A 22,496-nucleotide genomic window follows, 5' to 3' on the forward strand; every position below is an offset into this window, starting at 1 on the left:
GCAGTGAAGGACAAAGTAGAGATTTCCTTCTAAATTGTAGTAGAGGTATAAAGCAGTTGGCTGTAAAGTGACAATATAGAACGTCAGATTACTTACAGTATGTAATTAAAAGTACTTTTGCAATCAGACACTTAAGATTTGTCAAAGCAGAACAGAAAAGTAAAATATCATCAATGAGGTTGAATTTAGCTGAACACGTTTTGGTTCTCTCCACATCCTGGTAAGAGTCTTTTAAAGGACCAGTAGAACTTAGGGAGATCTATTGGCAGAAATTGAAGACACATAACTAGAGCCCACATCCACAGTGGATCTCTCTGCATGCGACGCAGGTCATTGACTCCTCGCTGCGCCCACTGAGCAGCTGACCTTCACTTCTGAGGTGGATCAGATAGACCAGACGGTCGAGGCCGGTGAGAGTTTGGCAGGCGAAGAAGGTTCAAGTTCAGAAAAGGGAAAACCCAAAGTTTAAAAAGCAACAAACGTGATTATGTTGTGTAATCTCAGGAAACGGCTCTGAAGTCTGCGACACACGTCAGTGCTCACTTTCATCCGCTCTCACCTCCTCACACGACCCCACACAGCAGCTGGTTCACTGTGAAACTGTGTAAATGCAGGTTGAGTATCCAGAAGCCTCTGTGGGAGAATGTTTGTGATGACAGACCCCCCCGCTCCTTCCGAATGCCCATTCAAGTGGAACAGTGGACGTCAGTGTTTGCCTTGTGAACAAAAGTGACTCCTTTCACCGAAACACTCACCACTGTTCCTGGGTGAGCGCGCACACACACACACACACAGACACAGACACACACAGTAATGGTTAAACATTGAAATCAAACCAGAAAGGCTTAGAAAAAAAATGATTTTATTCTCCTTCTATCAATTGAGGAGATGCTTTACACAGATGGATAGTGATCTGATCCAATTCATACATCAAGTAGTCAGAACCATTCATGCACTGCAATCACACACACGCAAACACACTTCACGCCATCATGACTCATACACACTCTTGATCCTTCATTTGTAAATATGCAGTTATGTTCCTGTATTGAATGTCCCCCCGTTGAGAGGTTGGACTGATCTCAGGTTTGTGCCTCTCATGAACAACCAGCACATTTGAGTCACAGCTGAGGTAAGACTACATTCTCCTGAAGGATAAATGCCGAGCAACGCAGTAACAATATTCTCCTCTCAGGTTCGTAAAGAAGATTTAGGATTAAATCCACAACATGATAAAGAATCCTGCACAATGTCGAGTTTTATCAACATACATATAGCCTGATGACAAGTCTGAGGTGGGAAACTAATTCCTAAAGAATTTGTTCCTTGGTTAAGAGGTTTTGATCTAACACCAAGATTTGAGGCTTTGCAAGACATTTATTATCTATTTTCAAATGTTACTTGTATAGCAAATCAAAATTTTACCTCATATGGCTTAACAATGGGTGACAACTATTTCCCCTCGACTTGGGTGAGGAGAATCAACCCTCTCTACATCCCTCTCCTTAGACAGACAGAAGTAGCAACTCTTATTCATCCCTGGTAACAGGAAGATCATCTTCAGAAAATGTAGACACAATATTTTGTATACAAACTGTGTATAACAGCAACGTAGGCAACAAGTGTAGAACTATTAATAAAACGTTACTATTGCTTATGTAAAAATTGAGGAAGGATGTTTTAGAGCTGCAACTTGAAAATTGTTTAAAAAATCGTTATTCAGCAACACAAGTTTCAGTTTCTCATCTGCTGGCGTCTTTTTTCCATTTTAGTTTGTTTGTTACAATGATACATGAGAGGCAAAAACCGGAGACTGGGTGAACTTAACATTTGTCCGGTACTTCAGAGCAGAGAGAGTTGTTGGATACACATAATTGATTACACAGCGCAGCAAGTTTTCACAGCATTAACAGTCAGACTTCTTTTGGAACATAGATGTTTCCTAAGAGCCTCTTCTCAAATTCAAAGCCAGCATCACCACATCAAACAATACCAACAACAACCTTTAGGGCACCAATCTGCAATTTTGCACAGCTCTATGAAAGATGAAAACAGCTGAGTTGACTTCTTTCACATGATTCCTCCATCCTGTTTCTTATTGTCTAGATTTGACAGCTTTACATGCATACATGTCATTTTTACTTTTCAAACCACTCTGAAGATAACAGTGAAAAAAGGAAATATATGTTCAATTGAGGCTGGTGTCACACACCATGAATTTTAACTGAGACCAAGCACACGGTCGCACTTCACCGAGACATTTCTGTAGGTTCACTGTTTCCAATATAGAAATTGCTCTAAGCTGATGTTGATGACATGATTATTCGAGGCTGCATGCTTGAGCGATGAGCTTACACAGGGACTGTACTGGAAAATTAAAAAAAATCTCTTTAAATAGAAATATCTGCTGAACCCATCGACTGCGGGCTGTGTCCAGACTGTGTAACCTGAAGCTGCTGATGCCATCATTATCGAGATGAACATCTGGGCTCATCACAAAAACTCAATTCAAATAAAAATGAGTGCTGGTGTCAGCAGATCAACTTTATGATTTGCACAATGTGATAACGTGATGATGAGTCTTAATCCTGCAGCTAAGCACGGTTGATTTTAGGAATAAGGTCTGAGACTTTTCATAAAAACTTCATTTGAAATATGATAATTTGTCAAACATCTGAAAATAAAAAAATTGAAAAATTTACACTTTTTTTTAGTTCAGTCTAAAAACGACTCCTCGCCCGATTTTTGGGATTGTGCTTTTGAACACGCGCTCGCACAGTCCAGCTGTCACGTCCCTACCGCCTCAAACAGGCTGGACGCCAGCCGCGCACGCCACTTCTCTGCATTGCTGTCACCATCGACCATTTCTGGAGGTTGTCCTGAGGACTGCGACTCATCCTCAGAGTCTACCTGAAATGGAACTGGACCAGCTGGAAACATCTGAAGCAGCCTCTGTTGCTTGTAGTAACAGCTTGATGCCATGGCTGGTTTGTATTCAGTAATAAATAAATAAATACTCCTGGGGTCAGGTGCACGAGGGTAAGTCCGCTCTGAGCGCGCTCCATGACCCGTGTCTGATCCTTGAACCTCGCTGTGTTTCCGGGACACTGGCTTGTTTCTGTGGCCGTCAGTCTATTCTGTTGCCACAGATGGTGAAGCGGTCGATCTCCAGCAAGTCTTTCTTGGGCGTTCTGGGTTTGAGTCCATCTCCTTCCAGTCCTGTGTCGGTGTTGATGATCTTGTCATCATCCTCTTCGTCGGGCGTCGTAAGAAATGTGTCCGAGTCGCTCTTGGGAAGGGTGGGGGCCGAGCTCTCAGCAGTGGTGTTGGGCTGAGGGTTGTCTGATGCCAGTGGGGTTCCTCCCTTGTCTGCAGTGGATTCTGCTTTTGAGGGAGACATAGTTTAATTGAAGCAGATTAGAAACTTAAGGAGTAAACAAACAATGAATATGTTTTTGCGGCAGTGGATTATCTGTGATAGCCGCTTCATGAAAACAGCTGGAACGGGTGGAAAGACGAGGGGACGCTGGAGCAACACTGGCTGCTCCCTTGGATATTGAGTTACTCTTTATTGTAAAATTAAGCCACAAAGAGAGATAGGGGTGCACTGGCTGCTACCTTGCTGTGCCGGCGTGTTAACGTGTTTGGTGCGGTTAGCTCTGGAGTTCACTCGGCTGGAGGTGGCAGACGGTGGAGGGTTGAAGAGCTTCTCTTCCATATTGGCCGCTTTGACAAACATACACGACGTCCCCAGCAGAACGATACTGTTGAGCACCTTCAGAGTGATCATCCTGTTCACAAACACACAAACAATTAAGACATGAAATGAGAACTAATCTTTGCATGCGTGTTAAAAACTTGGAAAAGACAAACTGATGCTTACCCCAAGTAAAACAGCAACACACACATAAAGGAGAGAGAACCCTGGATTTTAACCGAGCTCGTCACTACTCTGATCAACTGGAAAAAGAAACAAAAACATAACATTAGATTTAAACTGTGAACAATGAACACTGTGTTCATGGCAGATGCTCTTCATAGACAGTGACCTACCAGCAGAGCTAAGGGAAGCGGGATGAAGCCCATTCTCCTGGACACTGAGTCACTGTAGTCTGTGTAAGCCTGAGGACACAAAAAACATATCTAACAGTGAGTGGACTTATCCTGAACACTATCACTTATTCAGTCTTACACTAAATATATTGAGCTTATTATCTAATCTAATAATTAATAATTATACAGTTTACCTCCATTTCTTTACAGATGTAAAGAAATAATTTAATGAATGGGTATGAAGTGTATTCTACCATTATTATCATATGCACTGAGCTCTTTCGATAAAAAAGAAGGGGACGGACATATGGATTGACAGAACCTGAATTCATATGTGTATTTTATGGTGGGATCACTTCACAGGTTTATCAGAAACTGGTTTTACAGTTTGATTGAGACAAAGCAAATGTTTGAGTTTATTTCGCTCACATTTTTCTGTCGACTGCTGACGAGGTCAAAGGCAAGGCTGGCTCGGTATTCTCCGTATACCTGGGGAAAAAACACAGGATAACAAAGCCCTCATTAAAACTCAAGTTTCCTGTTGGCGTCTCATAATAATCAGTTGATTAGTTGTACGCAAGTAAAGAGTAAAGATGTTGGTAGTGAAGATGAGTCATTACATTACATTTCATTTAGCTGACGCTGAGTTAAAGTTAACATCAATTAAATTTTGTGTAAAGAGAAAAAAACTAAAATGTGTTCACATGGATTAAATGAGAACGGGATTCACCAGTGGTCCAAAGCTAAATATAGGTGAGTGAGGTTTGTGTGATGAGGATTGACAGTTTGGAGATAAAGGGGTTAATCCCTTCCTGTGGCTTTGGTTTCCATTACATAACCGTGGTTACAACTCCTTGAAGGAAATCAAAGAGGACGAGAACACAACGGGGAAGGAGGCGTGAAGTAAACAAGGTCGTAGGTTTTCCTCTTGTACATCAGAGTATCTCGTGTCTGAGTGGGACGATGTGAGAACAAGAGAAATGACCAGTTTCAAAAACCCAGCAACAGAGTGTTGTTCAGTGGAGCAGTGAAAAGACAGGGAGGAAGAGGAAATCAATTCAAGTCTATTGAGACACAAGTTTTCTTCTTGATCTTTGAAAAAGTGTTTTCCTGAGGGCAATATTTCAATAATGTCCAATTAACATGTTTTTTATATATCAAAAAACACTGTCAGTGTCGTCTATTCATTCAAACTCAGGTATTCTACAGGTGTTGAGATTATGTGGACACAGAATCCTTTTCATATAAATTGTCCCTAAAAGGTGAAGAGTACAACTAACATGGATATTAATGGGATTTCTAAGTATCCCAAATGATTTGAACTGACTCCTGGTTAATTAATGCAGTGACTCTGCTTAAAAAGTCTTTCAATTTATTCGGACAAAAGGAAAGTAAAAGGCAAATTAACTGAGGACACCTCCTCCATGCATGAAACTTTAATATGTGACTTATAAGAACTGAAGAAATAGGCCTGGAATTTCAATACATTTTGCCAAATTTAAACACTACTTGCACCACAACAAAGCTGAGGAAGTGCTCTTTGTAGCACTGCAGTGAAAAGACTCACATCAGCGCTGATGTCGTTGAACTTGGTGATGAACGCGTGCTTCACAACATCCACCGCAACTTCTGATGCTATCACCATGACCACATCAGGAAACAGCACCCACAGGTGGTCTAAGAAGAAACACACGAAAAATGTATCAGTGTCAATATTCATAACAGTAGTAAACATGATTTCATTTAATGGAGTCAGGGACAGTTAAAGGCTGACACACAGTGAAGAGATGAGGAGGAACCAATGATGGATCTATAACCTCATGTGTTCACATACATAGATAAAGCAGCTGTGTTAGTTACCAGGGTTCCATGAAAACTGCTCCATGTTTCTCAGACAAACGATGAGCAGGAGGATGTAGTTGGTGAACCTCTCTTTTATGTCTGTGGGAAACACACAAATCAATCCAGGATTAACCTACTTTGGACTCACAGCGGCGGAGTTTGATTCCATAAATTTACCTCGCGCTAAATCGCCAAGTTTAAAGGGTGAGGGACAAAATGTCCCAAAAAAATGCTGATGTGTGCGGCACATGTTGGGCTCTTTATGCAATTTGGTCCAGCACTTACCACTGTTAGACATCTGGAAAAGGTTGTTCTTTTCAAACTTCTTAAACACACTCCCCTTGATCTCCACAAACTGCAGGGAAAAAGACAGAAATATCATATAACTGAACTCCTGCTGCGCTCACTTTCAACTGAGTCATTACGTCTGCGAGCATCACACTCACGTTGTTTGACATCATGATGGTGAGCAGAGACTTGTTGTGGGAGTTGAAGGCTACATTGAGAGTTGTGGCCTGAACCATGATGAGGATGGCGTGAAGAACTTGGTACAAACATGTTAGGGAAGAAACATGCTGATGTCTACAGTAGAAACATTGTACTGTGTGTTTAAGTCTGATCATAGACTGCAATAAAAATGGACGACTTGTCTCAAATTCCTCCCATTATCCAGAAATGAAGCCAAAATGATGTGCAATAAGAGAATCATTATTATTGTCAGTTATTGTTTGTACACTACTAAACACAGAATATGTCTAAAAATACATATGTAGCTACTTCTTCGCCTGCCATTATCTTCTTTCATCTGTTCTTTTCATGTTAACTGACGTAATGACCAATTGTCTTTGCTACAAGGTCAACAACAACTCTTTCTCAGTGAGGATACAGACGTAGAGCACGGCCATGAGGAAGTGAGGAATCACCCCTATGTGCGCTCTCTTCTTCTCCTTGGGTTCAGTGGCCGTCCAGTACAGAGCGTCCAGGATGTCCTGACCAAATGAGGAGAACAGGCGATCCGCCACCTGACAACACAATAAGGGAAGTAAATGAGTGGAGTGGAATCAGAGTTTAGTCAAATCTGAGTTAAGAACTCGCAGATGTTTTACGCGGGGGTACCTCTAACATGTTGTAGATGATGTACAGTTTGATGACCGACTGTCCCCTGATGAGGTGGTACATCATAGCGTAATCCACGTAGCTCATCATTGAGTAACACAACACCATGATGAAGCCTTTCAGGACATCACATACCTGTGCTGGCTGCAGCAGGCGGGAGCCACTGAAATACACACAAACACACACATGAAAGAACGTCCTCAAAATCACATGCTGTCTGAGTCAAGCAGAGCTCCACTGCCCTCTACAGGTCAAACACAATAGTGCAATGGCTGTTTCTGTCCTGAGAAGCTGCTTGTCAAATCTGTGTGGATTTGTCAGATTGTACCAGTCCACTGCAGAAACTAAAATCTGTTTTCATCTTCAATAAAACAAAATTTTTCAATTCTTTTTGATTGTTTGGTCTATAAAATTATGAAAGTCTGGGAATGGCCATCACAATTTTATGTCCAATTTGAACATCAGATCGTCCGCCCAAAGATATTCAATTTAAGCAAATAATTGAATTATGAAAAACACTAAATCCCAAACTCGATAAACTGAAACCAAAGAATGGTTGAAATTCTTGCTTAATAAGGCACATACAACTTTTGCTTATCAAAATAATCATCAGTTAACTCATTAAATAAGGAGTCATTTCAAAAGTAGTTTGTACAGAAGTTCAAACACAACCAGAAGGTAACACTCTTCTATACAAGTTGAACTACAGGGCAGAAAAACAGCTTAAATGCATAATCTGTAGATTTAATGATATAATACTTTGATGAAAACTAGTTTGTAATGATGGTGCACTGGCTTTAAATATCCTTTAAATTATTTCTAACACGATTCAATGAACAGCCACTCTCAACTGTTTGAACAAAGCTTATACAAAGGAAACACTTTTAATGATTAATCGAATACGGATCATCGTTGTGGCCAAAGATCAATAAAGGGAACTGCTTAAAAATCTGCTGACTATCTTCAGTGTGAACTTTACCTGACGCCACAGCATGGCAACGTGAGGAGCCGTAAAAGGGCCAGAATAACTCTGAGGGGCAACAGCGTGAACACGTAGAGAAAGGCGTCCAGACACAGGAAGAAGCCGAATGTCATCAACTGTTAAGAGGAAGAGGGAAATGTGTTTGTTTATTTTATGACATAATCATTTTATTATTTCGCAGAGTGAGTGTTTGGTGTGTTTACCTTCTCCAGCTCTTTGGGGATACGCAGGCAGGTGTAGACCCGCTCTCTGCGCTCCGTGTATTTGGCCTCATTGTGTTCCAGGAAATAGCCTCTGGTGAGCTCGGTAGTTATAAACCTGACCAGCGACAGGTCTAAATACATAAAGGACAGAGCTACATCAGACAATATCAAACTTAATTACTTGACTAAGGTCAGTGAACTTCAAGCTCCAACATTGTCCACCCCCCACACACACCTGATACAAACAACAACCATACTTTGATGGGTTAATTCAGATATAATAGTGGCTGACTGTGCATTTCCACTGCAACCTCCAGCCCAAATCCAGATGTTGCAAGAGGTTGCGGAGGAGATAACGGCTGATGTTACCGCTTACATCTGCAAAACCGTGAACGCAATCTACACTGTCGAGAGAAGGGTAAAGGGAAGCTTTAAAAAAAAAATCACAACTGTATTGGTATATTAGTTATTGGTCATTTCGAACATGGTCTAGATATTAACTTCTAGACATGCTGGATAATGTGAAAGCTTTTCAAATATATAGTTCAACATGGATACATTCTTGGACCATATGGAAAACATGTCTTATTTCAAATAATCCACAAGCTAGAAAACCTGACACCAATTCACAAATCAAGGGGACAATGCATTTACGTTGGGATGCCGGTAAATACATTTGAGTAAAATATATTTCAAATAAAACAGACAGTCTCAGAGTTGCATATGATTCCTATCTCTTGACCATGGAATAACAACATGTTAATGCTAAATTCTTTCCATGAAAAGTAGCTAAACATTTGAATGTAAAGTAGAAGTAAAAACCTCAAAATATATTCAAAGGTTCAGTGTCTAAGATTTAGTTGAGATGGATCTATTGGCAGAAAGTGAATATAAAATAAACCTAGTGAGATTCTTACTAGTGTGTGATCCCCTACATTGTATTGTTGTTATCTTTACCATAGAAGGATCCATTTATATTTGTTAGGAGCAATTCTCTCTACAGAGGACGCCATGTTTATTTTAACAGTAGCCCAGAGTGGACAAACTAAACACCTTTTTAGTTATTATTACAAATAAAGTCTTCCACTGGTTCTCCTTCGTGTTTAGAAGGGGAGGGGGACGTGAGGGGTATTCTGCTGCAACATGCCACTTCACCACTAGATGTCACTAAAATTCTACACACTGAACCTTTAACAAAACCTACTGAGGTATGTAACAAGTCATACCAGTTATTACAGGGGACAAATTAGCTGGCAGCTCACCACAGTGATGTAATTTGTAATTAAAGGGAAACACTGAATTAGCCCCCGGGGCGATGCTTTAATCCAGCTCAGTGTCTGGAAGAGTCCCTTCCCATGCTATATTCAAATTAAAAGCAAAGGACGGACAGTATATCTGCAGAACCTGCCTCACGATCAGCTCGTTTTAATGTTGACCTCATCCTCTCTGTAGTAGCCTGACAGATGAAGACACATCTAATGTTACCCAGCGACCAGGGACTGTAAACAGCTAATTCGGCGGGTTTAATCCCTCGCGAGAAAAACGTCAACAAACACAGTTTAGCTGGTGATCTCTAACCGGGGTCTGGCACCGCGAGCAGCAGCTGCAGAGGCTGCGGTGACATTTCCCCCTGCCGGAGCTCCGTGAACCCGACAGATGAGCTCCCGCACGCCGCAGCACCGGGACCGGAACCCTGGCTGCTGGGTGCCAGGCTCCGGTAAAACAAACAGCTAGCTTAGCGCTGTTCGCCCCGTACACACTCCCTGCGCCGGAGACGATGCTAGCTCCCTCTCACCTGACAGGTTCCGTCTCTTGCCCACGCTGCCGCCATTTTCGTCGCGGAGCCCCTGCGTCTCCGTGGACCCGTCGCTCGCCGTGCTCTTCTCGGCCGTGGTAGCGCTGCCGTCCCGCTCCCTGTCCTCCGTCTCCTTCTCCTTCTCCTCTCCGGGACCAGACGACAGCGACTCCGCCATCTTCTCCAAACGGTCTCAGCTGCTGGCTGGAGGAGGAGGAGGAGGAGGAGGAGGAGGTGGGGGGAGCTGCGTCAGCTGCCGCGGCGTCATCACGCCCTGCAGTGCAGTTACATCGCCAGAGGGGGTCGCTGGAAAACGAAGTTTGGCCGTTTTACAGCTCGTTAAGTTGATTGATTCACTTAGTAAAATCTGATGAATGGATTTTAATCCCAGAATAATATTAATAGAAAGATAGATTGATTGATAGATAGATAGACAGATATATATATATAGATAGACAGACAGATAGACAGATAGATAGATAGATAGACAGATAGATAGATAGATAGACAGACAGACAGACAGACAGACAGACAGACAGACAGACAGACAGACAGACAGACAGACAGACAGACAGATAGATAGATAGATAGATAGATAGATAGATAGATAGATAGATAGATAGATAGATAGATATATAGATAGATAGATAGAGAGAAAGAGAGATAGATGGATAGATAGATAGATGTACATAGAGAAGATAGATAGATAGGTGCACATAGAGTAGTGGCAATAAATAAGATATGAATAATTAAAATAGCTCAAAATAGAATGTAGTAAACATAAATGTACTAAAAACTGTGCATACTCCAGATAAGTAAATGATACATAGTAAAGTACTAAATATATAATAGAACAAAGAATAAGCCTATAAACAGAAAAAATGCATTCATGCATTGAAGTGAACTTCATGACCCTGCGTATGAACCAGGGTACATGCTGTACATGGGGAACATGGGCGGGGCAAGAACAGGATTCAACAGGGGCTCACAGCTCATGCTGTATTTGCCCCGAGCTCTGTTACATACGACCAAATTAACTTGCTCTTTAGCAAAGATGAATGATCAGACCCCTCTCTGAACATTGTGTTTTCCTGTGTTGGAATGTCCAAACTTGTTGTGATATGGACCAGGTATCATTTAACATCTTAAAATTATATTTTGACTGAGGGGTCTTTCTCAAGATCAGGAGCCACTGTAAGATCTTTTGTTGTGCACATTCCCACTTTCACAACAATCAAACTCACAATCAAAGTCTTGTTCGCAGGTCAAAAGAACTTTATTGTCATTATCTTTGATAACAATATGCACAAGTCAGAACCAATATAGGCTAAGTAGGCTAAGTGGAGCATGCATAGAGCAGGACATGAGATGTAGGATCATGCATTGAGCAGGATATGAGATTTAGGACCACAAGGCCTAAACACTGAATGCTAAACTGATTGCTGCCATGAAGTGACCTTTAGTGTGTGTGTTAAAAAATAACCACATCCATCAATCTAACACAATTAATTTGTCTTACATTGTTTTACTGCTGCACTAAGGTCACCAATTAGATGTTACTTTACTAGATCCAAATACCAAGTCTCAAAGGTTAATTCAACCCCTGATTAAAGAGAGAATGTGTGTGTGTGTGTGAGACAGAGAAAGAGAGATAGAGACAGAGAGAGAGCAGCACGGCGGGGCAGGGATAGGGTTTCTCCCGGTAAGCGATCTCCTTGACCGTCATAGATTCTGTTTCTCATCCCCTGCGACTCAATACACGCAACATTTCAGCTAGAGGAACAACACTCTTCTGTTGGATGATGATTTATTTTGACCTTTCAATCTATATAGTAAACTCATGGTGATCGTCGGGTGCACAACGCGGTCGCTGCCCGGCGTCCTGTTACCTCCCCCGGGGCACCATGGGCTCGTAAGATGCCTTCTCTGTGGAAACGGATAACGTTCTCAGTGGCCTCGGTGCTCTGCGTCGGCTCGGTGGTCCTCCTGGTCGTGGCCCTGGCCACGGAGCGCTGGGTCACCGGACGGATCCTGTGTAAAACCGGGGTGGACATAGTGAACGCGTCCAGCCCGGAGCTGGAGCAGTTCGTCGGGGACATTTACTACGGTTTGTTCCAGGGAGGGAAGAGCAAGAGGTGCGGGCTCGGGAGGAGGCGAACCAAAATATTCAGTAAGGTCAAAGGCTGCATGTAAACCATCCAACATCTGTTTAATCCAGAATAGTCAGTAAGGTCAAACGCTGCATGTAAACCATCCAACATCTGTTTAATCCAGAATAGTCAGTAAGGTCAAACGCTGCATGTAAACCATCCAACATCTGTTTAATCCAGAATAGTCAGTAAGGTCAAAGGCTGCATGAAAACCATCCAACATCTGTTTAATCCAGAATATTCAGTAAGGTCAAAGGCTGCATGTTAACCATCCAACATCTGTTTAATCCAGAATATTCAGTAAGGTCAAAGGCTGCATGTAAACAATCCAACATCTGTTTAATCCAGAATATTCAGAACAGCATGACTAATGTCTGGTGGCTGCAGAATGTGTTGTTTCCTTTCCTCATCGCTTCTCAGACAAACCTGCTCACTGGGCTGATTGATCTCTTTTCCTCTGATTCTGTCTGATTGTCCAGTTTTTCCAAAGCTCGTGAGAACATTGAACAGCGGCCTTCACATGATGGTGATTCTCTTCCTGCTGGTGGCCATCGGCTTCGCTGTGGTCAGTCTGTCCTTCTGTATTTACAACGCACGCAAGATTCCCTACCAGAGCATCAAGGGGCACAAAGGACTCTACCTGTGGAACTTAATAGCAGGTATATCAGCGGACTCTGTCTTTCCTCATGACCTAGGTTTACTTTTCAATTTGCATCTCATGTTTGCCCCTTGATAGTGTTATACAAGCTCTTGGTTTACCCCTCTCTTTGCATTTCCTTCCCATGTTCTGTATTTTCCAGCTCTTTTCGGTGCCCTGGGTGTTTTGTGTTTCCTGGCGGCCCTGAGACACCACCGTCTGACCGAGCGGGTGGCTAACCACCAGGAGAAGCTGTTCGTCCTGGTTGTCCTGGAGGATGGCCTGGACTGGTCCTTCTGGCTGGGCGTGGGGAGCATCGGGACTCACTTCGCTGTCTGCGGAGTGGTCGCCATGAGTCGGATCAAGCTGCCCAAACCAGAGATCAAGAAACCGGAGGAGCCCACCATCTCTGCTCTGGACCTGCTCTACTAAAGAACCAAACACAGAGCATCGTGTCAGCACTTATGATGTTTTCCATGTGGAAACAAACACTGTGCCAGAGACAAATGGCTACAATCATAAAGTTATGGCTGTGTAGCCTCAAAGATTACAGAAGCCGCCGGCAGCGACAACTGGTTTTCTTTTTGCAGGAGTTGTGATTGAACTGAATGATCCTCATCTGCATTAATGGATGCAAAGTGTCTTGCATCCAAAGTCAACTACTGAGCTCTGAACGTCCTGTGCTGTATATATATATTGTGTAAATACAGGATACTTTTTTCTAGATGTGTCTGAAATGTCTGCAACAGGTTTGTCACATTTCTCAGAATAAATATTGAAGTCAGTGTTTTAGAGTAGCGATCTTTACATGAACTCCTTATAAAATAATTGGTAGCAACACTGTGAGCATGATTTCATAGGGAGAGAAGGATGTACATACTCATATTTAAATAAAACTGTCCAAGTAAAGATCTTAAATCACGTGTGTTGTTGTTTATATTAAAGATAAAATCTTTTTAGATTGATTCACCTTCCTGTGTTGAGTTCAATTCATGTCTTTGTGTATTTTCTTCAAGAATTTCTCATATTCAGGGAAACAAGAGCTGGAAATGAACAAATCCTGGTCAAACACAAATTGACTGTAAAACAATAAAATAAGCAATTATTTACACAACACATTTCGACCTATATGTGTATTTGGTTAGATGTCTCTCTAACCAAATACACTGACTCTATACTGAAAAATAATAAAAATTAGTAAAAATACTAACTCTCTGGGGCCGTGAGCAATGACTTTGCTGCTTTTTAGTTTATACATACCATATCTGTACAGTACATCATATTGTCTCTTCTTTAAAAAAAACAAAAAAAAACGCAAGCTTGGTCACAAAAGACAAATGAAGATGAATACTGAGACGTCAACTCTGACATCAGTTTCAATACCTTTAATATTTGTAGTTTAAAAAGCTGCAGTAAACGGACATGTGTTCATATTAGTTAATTTTATTGTTATTTTTCATATGGAGGATTAATGTAGATTATTAATGACCTTCTAAAGACCTCTCAAATAACAGTAACTTTTCTCTGTAGGAACCCACCATCACTTTATCTTTTTAATGGTGTATCACTTTTTTTTACACGAGTTCAAATTAAATTGGTCATAGTTTTCCTTTCGATATGTTCTGAATCAAGCAGGAAACTAAAATGTTTGGAGAAGAAACCAGTGTCTGATCAAATATTTACTGCTTTAACCCACATCTGCCGCCAGGTGGCGACAACCGCGGGTTTCCGTCGCTTGTTGGTGACATCAGAGAAAACGCGACCTTGTTGTTCGGCTTCGTCCTGCACATGTTTGCGACCTCTACTTATCCCGAATGAGACGATAAGCGGTTCCAGTTCTGTCGGTTTCTGTTTGTGCAGCAGGTCACGATGCTTCTCGTGAGGAGAGTCGTGCAGAGGACGAACCCCCGCAGGTCGTTTTCTGCTTCACACTCTCACCTGAGCCACAGGAAGGTGAGGAGCCCGGCTTACGTCACCTGTCAAACATCTGTCAAACATCTGCACCCCGGCCCCTGTCAAACATCTGACACCTGGCAGAGAGAGACAGTAACATCAGTGACTCTGAGAAGCTTCAGTCTGTGCCTCTCTGTCTGTGGGAGCTGTGTTTGTTATCGATTGTGTTCATGCGAGCAACAGTGTTTGTCTTTGAGTTTGTGTTTCTCTCATTATGTGTGTGTGTTTGTGTGTATGTGCAGGGTCTGGTGTTGGGGGTGTTTGAGAAGGAGGGAGAGGAGGCTGGTCTTCATCTCACAGAGGCAGCGACAGGCTTTGACCAAACAGTGTCAGGAAAACTGTCTGAGCTGCTGACAATGTGAGTCTCACAACAGCAAAAAGTGATTGCATTATAATCTTCATCAATAGTTGTTTAACAAAAGTCCGATATATATATATATGTTGATTTATTACATTGTGCAGACACAATGAGGAGGTACAACACATAGCTTATCTACCTTAGATTTGTAAAAATGTTTAGCTGTTTCGCTTTAAACCTAAAAGAAATATTAATGTGACATTTATTGTGATATTATCAGTATCAATGATATTAATATTTAAATGGTCCATCCCTTCAATAAATATATATACAGTTTTATGAAGACTAATAAACACCAAAGCACATCTTAAGTGTTACCAAGCCAAACAAATTGTGCATCTCCAATGCACACAGTGACAAAAACACTAATTATCAGAAGCCTGTTCCAGAGTTGTGTCTATTCTGCTGTTGTTGTGTTCAATAAACTTCTTTTTTCTTTGTCCAGCTCTGGACCTGCACTGAAGAAAGGCGGTAGCAGAATATTCTATGGAGTCCACACGGTAACAAAGGGTGACATCGGATTTAAATAACAAATAAATAACATGACAGTATTTGAGTATCTCTTCTGCGTGTTCTCCAGGACTTCCCCTGTGTAGCAGTAGTAGGACTGGGTAAGAGCAATGCAGGAGTGTGTGGGGCAGAGAACTGGGACACCGGCAAGGAGAACATCAGAGCTGCAGTGTCAGGTGAGACACGTTACCTCGGCTTGTCTCGGTGGGGGATCGGCTGCAGTTGGCTGATGTCTGTGTGTTTCTCTGCACGTGCTCAGCTGGCTGCCGGTCACTCCAGGACCTGGAGGTGAACCACGTGGAGGTGGAGGGCTGCGGTGACGCTCAGTCGGCAGCTGAAGGTGCTGCTCTGGGTCTGTTCCACTATGACCAACTCAAATCCAAGAAGAAGAACAAAGTCACAACGCAGCTCCATGGAAGGTAGAATCACAGCTGGAAACTAAAACTGGGACTTTTTATTGCATTCACATCCATGCAGTTTCACATAACTGTATAATTGTCTGTGTGTTGTTACTCTCAGTGCGGACTCGGTCGGGTGGGAGAAAGGAGTTCTTTACGCTGAAGGCCAAAACCTGGCACGGCTGCTCATGGAAGGTCCAGCGAATCACATAACGCCGACTGTGTTTGCCAGCATCATTGAAGAGAATTTAGCAGGACATGCTGGGCGAGTCACCATAAAGAAGAGGTCAGTAAAACATTCATCATCGTACGATTAAGACATGTGAAACATGTTCAAAAGGACACTTGAGACATGCAAACCTTTTAAAGCTTTTTACAGATGTTTGGCTACTTCAGTTACACCTTTTGATGGAAACATAAATATATCCCTCTCAATGTAAGGAGAATGGCTGGGGTGAAAGAGAAGTGATCATATCATTTATTTATATACAGATCCCAGGACTGGATTGAGGAGCAACAGATGGGCGCCTTCCTCAGCGTGTCCAGAGGCTCAGAGGAGCCCCCTGTCTTCCTGGAGATTCATTACAATGGTGCACCTGAGAGCACGGAGGCCCCGCTTCTCTTAGTGGGCAAAGGCATCACCTTTGACACGTAAACCATAATATAACACACTCTATTTGATTGGATATGTAATGTACTACACTTATTGCTTCATTTTTACAATACAGTGCTCTTATATTGCACACCTGTGTGTGTGTCTGTGTGTCTATGTGTGTAGTGGAGGTATTTCTCTGAAGCCATCTGCTTCTATGGATGAAATGAGAGCAGACATGGGCGGTGCTGCCACCGTGTGTTCATCCATTGTCACAGCAGCAGCTTTGAAACTGCCAGTAAACATTATTGGTGAGTTGTTGACATATTTACCTCCTAATATCGGTATCATAACTAGAACCCTAAAGTCCATATCATCCAGGATCTAGTCAATACCCAGATGGATTTCCTGAATCACTGAAGATAATTTATTTACACCTTAAACCCAAAAATAAATACTGTCATTATTGAATTGAAAAAATGAATAGCTCCCCCTGCCTCTCTGTTTCATATTATAAAAAATAAGGTCTGGCTCCTCTGTGTGAGAACATGCCCAGTGGGAAGGCGACTAAACCAGGTGATGTAGTCACAGCTAAGAATGGAAAAACAATCCAGGTGAGTTCTTGATGAGAAGTTAGAAGCAGTGATCTGTGTGTATTTTTGTGTGTACAGATGAGCTGACTGTTCTCTCCAAATACAGGTAGATAACACAGATGCAGAGGGCAGACTGGTTCTGGCCGACGCACTCTGTTATGGACACACCTTCAACCCCAGGGCCATCGTCAATGTTGCTACATTGACAGGTGGGATTTTCACACATTCAAAAATTAGGGGTGTTTGCTTGAGCTGGTGTAAAAAGGTCTCATTTATAGGCAAATGCAGAACAACCACTGGTTTGAACCCACTTGAAAATGTGGGTCTCGGTCTGACTCTTGAGTTGTGTCGTTTTGTGTTTTCAAGGTGCAATGGATGTCGCGCTCGGCTCAGCAGCAACTGGAGTATTCACAAATTCTGACTGGCTCTGGGAGCAGCTGCAGAAGGTATAGTAAGCGAATGCAAACTAAACACAATAGACACTCGCCCATCTTTGTCTCTCAGCTCCAGTGTTGACTAATGGTGTGTTGCAGGCCAGTGTTGTGACGGGTGACAGAGTGTGGCGGATGCCCCTGTTCCAGCACTACACCAGACAGGTGACTGACTGCCAGCTGGCAGACGTCAACAACGTCGGCAAGTACAGCCGGTACGTATCTCAAGAGACTCTCAGTTAGCGCCTGCAGCTCCTGCTGGAGGCTTCAGAGGATCAGAGGAGTGGATTCATGGCTTTATTTAACAGAATTTCATTGTTATCTGTCCTATTTTCTAGTTCTGGAGGAGCATGCACAGCGGCCGCATTCCTGAGAGAGTTTGTCACAGCTCCACATTGGGCTCATCTGGACATCGCTGGTGTGATGAGTAACAAAGATGAAGTTCCCTACCTGAGGAAAGGGATGTCCGGGAGACCAACACGTACACTGGTGGAGTTTGCTGCCGGGCTGGCACATCACGGCTGAGAGACTCTGGCTGGATTCAACAGAGACAGAGAGCTAAATGCCAAGGGTCAAAGTTCACACAGAGTTATACTGTATAATTTTACTGCTGGAAGTAATTATAGAAATTTAAAAGACCAATATTTTATAAAGGGTTGTTGGATCTTTGAATTTCTACATCCAGCAGATTAATTAGTACGATATATATTTTTAAAGCTTTGTGTAATGTCCATTTTCTTGTAACTTTAAAGATCTGTATTAACTAAATAATGTTTCAGGTTATTTATATGTTGTATAAATAAACTCTGTATGTCTTTAATTATGACCCTGTGTGTCTTTGGCTCTTCTTTCAATGCAGAATGTTTTTTCATCAGGTCACAAGTACCTGGACTCTCAAACATTACATACAGTATGTGATCAATGGACATCTCATTCCAAAACAAACAGATGTTGACTTGTTGCGCTAACAGTCTCCGCCCTTGTGGGAAAGTGCTCAAATTGGCAGACAAAATCAAAAGTGTGTAACGCAACCCCAAAAAAACAACAGTTCAGCATGGGGTAGAGGGTTAGGGCTAGGGTGAGAATGATGATTCAACTGAAAGGTCGGAAGTGTTGAAACCTTTAAATGCAACATCTTTTATTCTTATTTGACCTGTTAATAACAATATTAAATGTGTTCTCATATATTGAACTTTTTCTTGCAAACATTTTTGTTATTGTTCTAAAAGCTTTCATGTTTTTTCTTATCTTAATGAAGTCTAGTTACATTGATTGATTGATTGGGTAATTGAATGATTGGGTAGTTGGACAATTCAACAGCACCACAATATGCAACTTCCAGCCACTTTTAAGCCATATTTCATAAATAACATAAAGATTAGAATATACACATTTATGACATATTTTCAGAAATTGGTCTGTCCACATACTTTTGTCCAGAAGGAACGTACACACCAGTGCGCATGCGCACACCGGGCAGCAACAAGCGTCCCTCTCAGATCAAGATGGCGTCGTCCATGGGTGGGATGTTTCCCGGTCAGCAGCCGCCCGGTGCTCATCCCGTCGGGGGGCCGGGTGGACCGGGACAACCGGGCTTCCCCGCTCCCGCTGCCCGGGCTCCAGGCAACAACACGCTGGTGGACGAACTGGAGGCTTCGTTCGAGGTGGGAGGAAGTCGTGTGCTAGCTTCTGTTAGCTGCGTGTGCTAACTGTTGTTAGATTATTCCCCAGTGTTGGTGCAGGGCTGAGACACATTTAACTTTATTTCACAGCGACTCAACTCAGATAAATCGAGATGTTAAGTGTTTGTCAGCGTTAATGCTGAGTCACTGTCAAACCACAGGCTTCACCATGTTTATTTACAGCTACCAAAACATTGTATCCCTCCTTTAACCCTGCTAGCATAAAACTCAACTACTCTCTCACAGGTTTTAGATAGATAGAGAGGTATAGAGAAAGCTATAGGTATATATATAGAGAGGTAGAGATACATATAAAGAGGTAGAGTGATAGATATAGATAGAGACAGATAAAGAGAGAGAGGTATGGAGAAGGTAGAGGGAGATAGAGGCAGAAAGAGAGGTGTATAGAGAAAGATACAGGTATAGAGAGAAAGTTAGATAGGGAGGAATAGAAAGAGCTATAGATAGATAAAGAGAGGTAGAGAGTCATATAAAGAGGTAGAGTGATAGATAGAGACAGATAAAGAGAGAGAGAGGTATAGAGAAGGTAGAGGGAGAGAGGCAGAAAGAGAGGTGTATAGAGAAAGATAGAGGTATAGAGAGAAAGTTAGATAGGGAGGTATAGAGAGAAATATAGATAGGGAGGTATATAGAGAGATATAGATAGATAGAGTATATAGAGAGGTATAGATAGAAATAGATAGATAGAGACAGAAAGAGTGATAGGGAGGTATAGAGAGGTGTATATACAGAGAGAAAGATACTTTATTGATCCTGACGGAAAGTTCGGATAATAAGCACTAACATGATTGCTCTTATTACACAGAGAAATGCACAATACACCAACACATCTGGGTTCTAACACTTTGCACAATAGCATTCACACATTATGGTTCTGTCCCCTTACTTTTGAGTTATTCACAGGGTCTTTTAAGATGATTTGAAGCTGTACATTGTACAATTTAGTTTAATCGACAGTTGAATTCAAAGGATTCTTCCTTCTCATTTTCTGCGCAAAGTAGATCTGCAGCGATTGACCTCTGTGAGTCCGAATCTGGATTTATGACTCGTAACACGACAGTTACAAATATTTGTTTTAAATCATCTTGAACATCGTAATGTTTTACTCTTTTTAAAATGTTTATTGACAAGACGATAAATCAAACAGAAGATCAATCATAATTGTCAGCTGCAGTCCTGGTGTAGAAGATCCTCGGAGCCCCGACCTTCACTAATGGAATGAAACAAATATATGTGTCCCCTGCCTGTTTGTGATTAATGCAGAACAAAAGACCGAAGGGAACAACAGCCAGACTGTAGCCAGACAAGGTCACAGACGCTAGTTCCCCACAAGCAGCTGTGGGTCTGTAGATGTATGTAATGCAGACTGAGCAAGATCTAATCACCCATCATCAGTGCCCAGTATCACATATGCTCTTGCAGGAGTAGATTACTCTGACCCCCTGTTAAAGTCTGTTGGAAAACCTCCTCCTTTAGAGTGAAGCCTGTTAAAGCAGCAGATTAATATCTCGGTTTCTCTCTCGATGCTGTAATGATTTTTTGAAAGCTGCTATTATTCGAGGGGGAAAAGATTCTCATGGCAAAACATCTTTTGACAGCTGTCCTAAAATACCTCCAGTCAGTTAACTAGAGGACTTAGCTCAGTGAGCAGCACTGAGACACTCGTACAGAAAAAGGTTGTTTTAGTAACGTTGCTTTCTGTTTTTTTTTCTGCAGGCATGTTTTGCATCCCTGGTGAGTCAGGACTACGTAAATGGAACAGACCAAGAGGAGATTCGAACTGGTGAGCGAAGTCCTGAAGGTTTTATTTGTTGAATTTCAGGTCATATTATAGACTAAATATTGGTTTACATGGTCTAACAAAATGACTACACCCTTGCTCAGTATATCTGTATTTGTTACTTATAATTATATATGTGCGATCACGAAATACCATTAATTTAATACATTTCGATAAGAAGACGTTTTTTGAAAAACCATAGTAAAAGATCTATATTAGAACCAACTGGAATACAACCAGTTCTACAAGACCAGATTGCATAAGGAAACATGTAAATAGTATGACTCTTCCTATTTCTCCCAAACACTGCTGAAGCTGTATTTCAGGTTATGTTCATTTTTCAAATTATGCACAAGATCTAACACCCTGAACTTGAATTGAATACCAATATTAGAAGAAAAACTGTCTTGTTTCATTCGACCAAAATATGGCACAGTGTTGTACTTCGTTTTGTTGAATACTGTGTATTTGTCTGTTGTTTGCAGGTGTTGATCAGTGCATACAAAAGTTTCTGGACGTGGCTCGACAGACCGAGTGCTTCTTCCTACAGAAAAGGCTCCAGTTGTCTGTGCAGAAGCCAGAGCAGGTGGTGAAAGAGGTAAATTCTTGGACTGACTTTCCTTCTCATCGTTTTTGATTTGGTCCTTTTCACAACCTCCTTGGTTTAAAAGAGATTGCCAGACTATTTCCCGAAACACAAAACAAACTCTGGGAAATCACTAAATCCTCACTGACGTCCAGAACCTGCGTCAAATCCAGATTTTAATGGCTTTTATCTCAGTGTTCATCATTATTATCTGTCTCTTCACATGTCCATTTTTGTTTTCTCACCTCAGGATGTGTCAGAGTTACGTAACGAGCTACAGAGGAAAGAACTGCTGGTTCAGAAGCACTTGTCCAAACTGCACCACTGGCAACAGGTGCTCGAGGATGTTAGCGTTCAACACCGCAAACCCTCTGACCTTCCTCCCCCCGGACCGCTGGCCTTTCTGGAGCAGGCCTCTGCCAGTCTGCCCCCCGCCCCTCTGAAGCCAAACTAATACAAACTCAAGGAAAGAACACAGCACCATGAACGTGCTGTGATGCCCTCTGTCAACCTGTGAGGAAACTGAAGACAGGTGTTTACTGTGCAGGGAATTCACTCAATCACATTCACAAACCTTAATGTTCCTTCAGTATTTTGATCCATGTAAATATTTCTGCTGTCAACATTTGTTTTTTTTATACTGTAAAAAATAAAATACAAATTGTGAGTATTTTGAATCTTGTCTGAAGCTATAATGGAGTTTTCTTGCTTCTACTCTTTGACAGTTTCATCATTGAAAACAAGATATAGCCCTGGCAGTAGACTTTTAAAGGGACATTCCAACAATTTCACACATGAAGGGCAGTTTACCAGA

The 22,496-nt window shown here is 41.9% G+C and overlaps 4 protein-coding genes and 1 long non-coding RNA gene across 6 annotated transcripts; 3 read left to right on the top strand and 2 right to left on the bottom strand.

The window, feature by feature from the left end:
• Nucleotides 1-845: 845 nt before the first annotated feature.
• tapt1b (transmembrane anterior posterior transformation 1b) lies at nt 846-10,186 on the bottom strand. 2 transcript variants are annotated; one of them, XM_062387757.1, is made up of 14 exons: nt 9,992-10,186; nt 8,197-8,327; nt 7,991-8,109; nt 7,012-7,174; nt 6,782-6,917; nt 6,342-6,439; nt 6,181-6,250; nt 5,914-5,994; nt 5,621-5,730; nt 4,483-4,542; nt 4,054-4,122; nt 3,884-3,960; nt 3,619-3,791; nt 846-3,381 (listed from the first exon to the last, which is right to left on the bottom strand). In XM_062387757.1, exons 1-14 carry the CDS (start codon nt 10,167-10,169, stop codon nt 3,128-3,130), a joined length of 1,719 nt encoding a protein of 572 aa, XP_062243741.1. In that variant the 5' UTR covers nt 10,170-10,186; the 3' UTR covers nt 846-3,127. The 2 variants fall into 2 exon arrangements, with proteins under 2 accessions (XP_062243741.1, XP_062243739.1); XM_062387755.1 differs by having other exon boundaries at nt 846-3,384.
• A 1,070-nt stretch (nt 10,187-11,256) lies between these two features.
• Nucleotides 11,257-15,871, bottom strand: LOC133953729 (uncharacterized). The gene is made up of 4 exons (XR_009920717.1): nt 15,790-15,871; nt 14,462-14,808; nt 13,749-13,821; nt 11,257-13,206 (listed from the first exon to the last, which is right to left on the bottom strand). It is a non-coding gene; the product is annotated as an uncharacterized LOC133953729 (long non-coding RNA).
• On the top strand, nt 11,909-13,210 carry clrn2 (clarin 2). The gene is made up of 3 exons (XM_062387786.1): nt 11,909-12,161; nt 12,621-12,800; nt 12,942-13,210. Exons 1-3 carry the CDS (start codon nt 11,909-11,911, stop codon nt 13,208-13,210), a joined length of 702 nt encoding a protein of 233 aa, XP_062243770.1.
• Nucleotides 14,598-18,439, top strand: lap3 (leucine aminopeptidase 3). The gene is made up of 13 exons (XM_062387761.1): nt 14,598-14,731; nt 14,974-15,089; nt 15,535-15,589; nt 15,670-15,775; nt 15,859-16,018; nt 16,119-16,283; nt 16,490-16,648; nt 16,776-16,900; nt 17,115-17,203; nt 17,289-17,391; nt 17,549-17,628; nt 17,716-17,828; nt 17,952-18,439. Exons 1-13 carry the CDS (start codon nt 14,648-14,650, stop codon nt 18,136-18,138), a joined length of 1,542 nt encoding a protein of 513 aa, XP_062243745.1. The 5' UTR covers nt 14,598-14,647; the 3' UTR covers nt 18,139-18,439.
• A 646-nt stretch (nt 18,440-19,085) lies between these two features.
• On the top strand, nt 19,086-22,359 carry med28 (mediator complex subunit 28). Its single transcript, XM_062387779.1, has 4 exons — nt 19,086-19,277; nt 21,033-21,099; nt 21,582-21,694; nt 21,933-22,359. The coding sequence occupies exons 1-4, from the start codon at nt 19,119-19,121 to the stop codon at nt 22,134-22,136; spliced, it is 543 nt and encodes a 180-aa protein (XP_062243763.1). The 5' UTR covers nt 19,086-19,118; the 3' UTR covers nt 22,137-22,359.
• Nucleotides 22,360-22,496: the final 137 nt, after the last annotated feature.

This window comes from Platichthys flesus, chromosome 5 (assembly GCF_949316205.1).
Source record: "Platichthys flesus chromosome 5, fPlaFle2.1, whole genome shotgun sequence".
NCBI lineage: Eukaryota > Metazoa > Chordata > Actinopteri > Pleuronectiformes > Pleuronectidae > Platichthys > Platichthys flesus.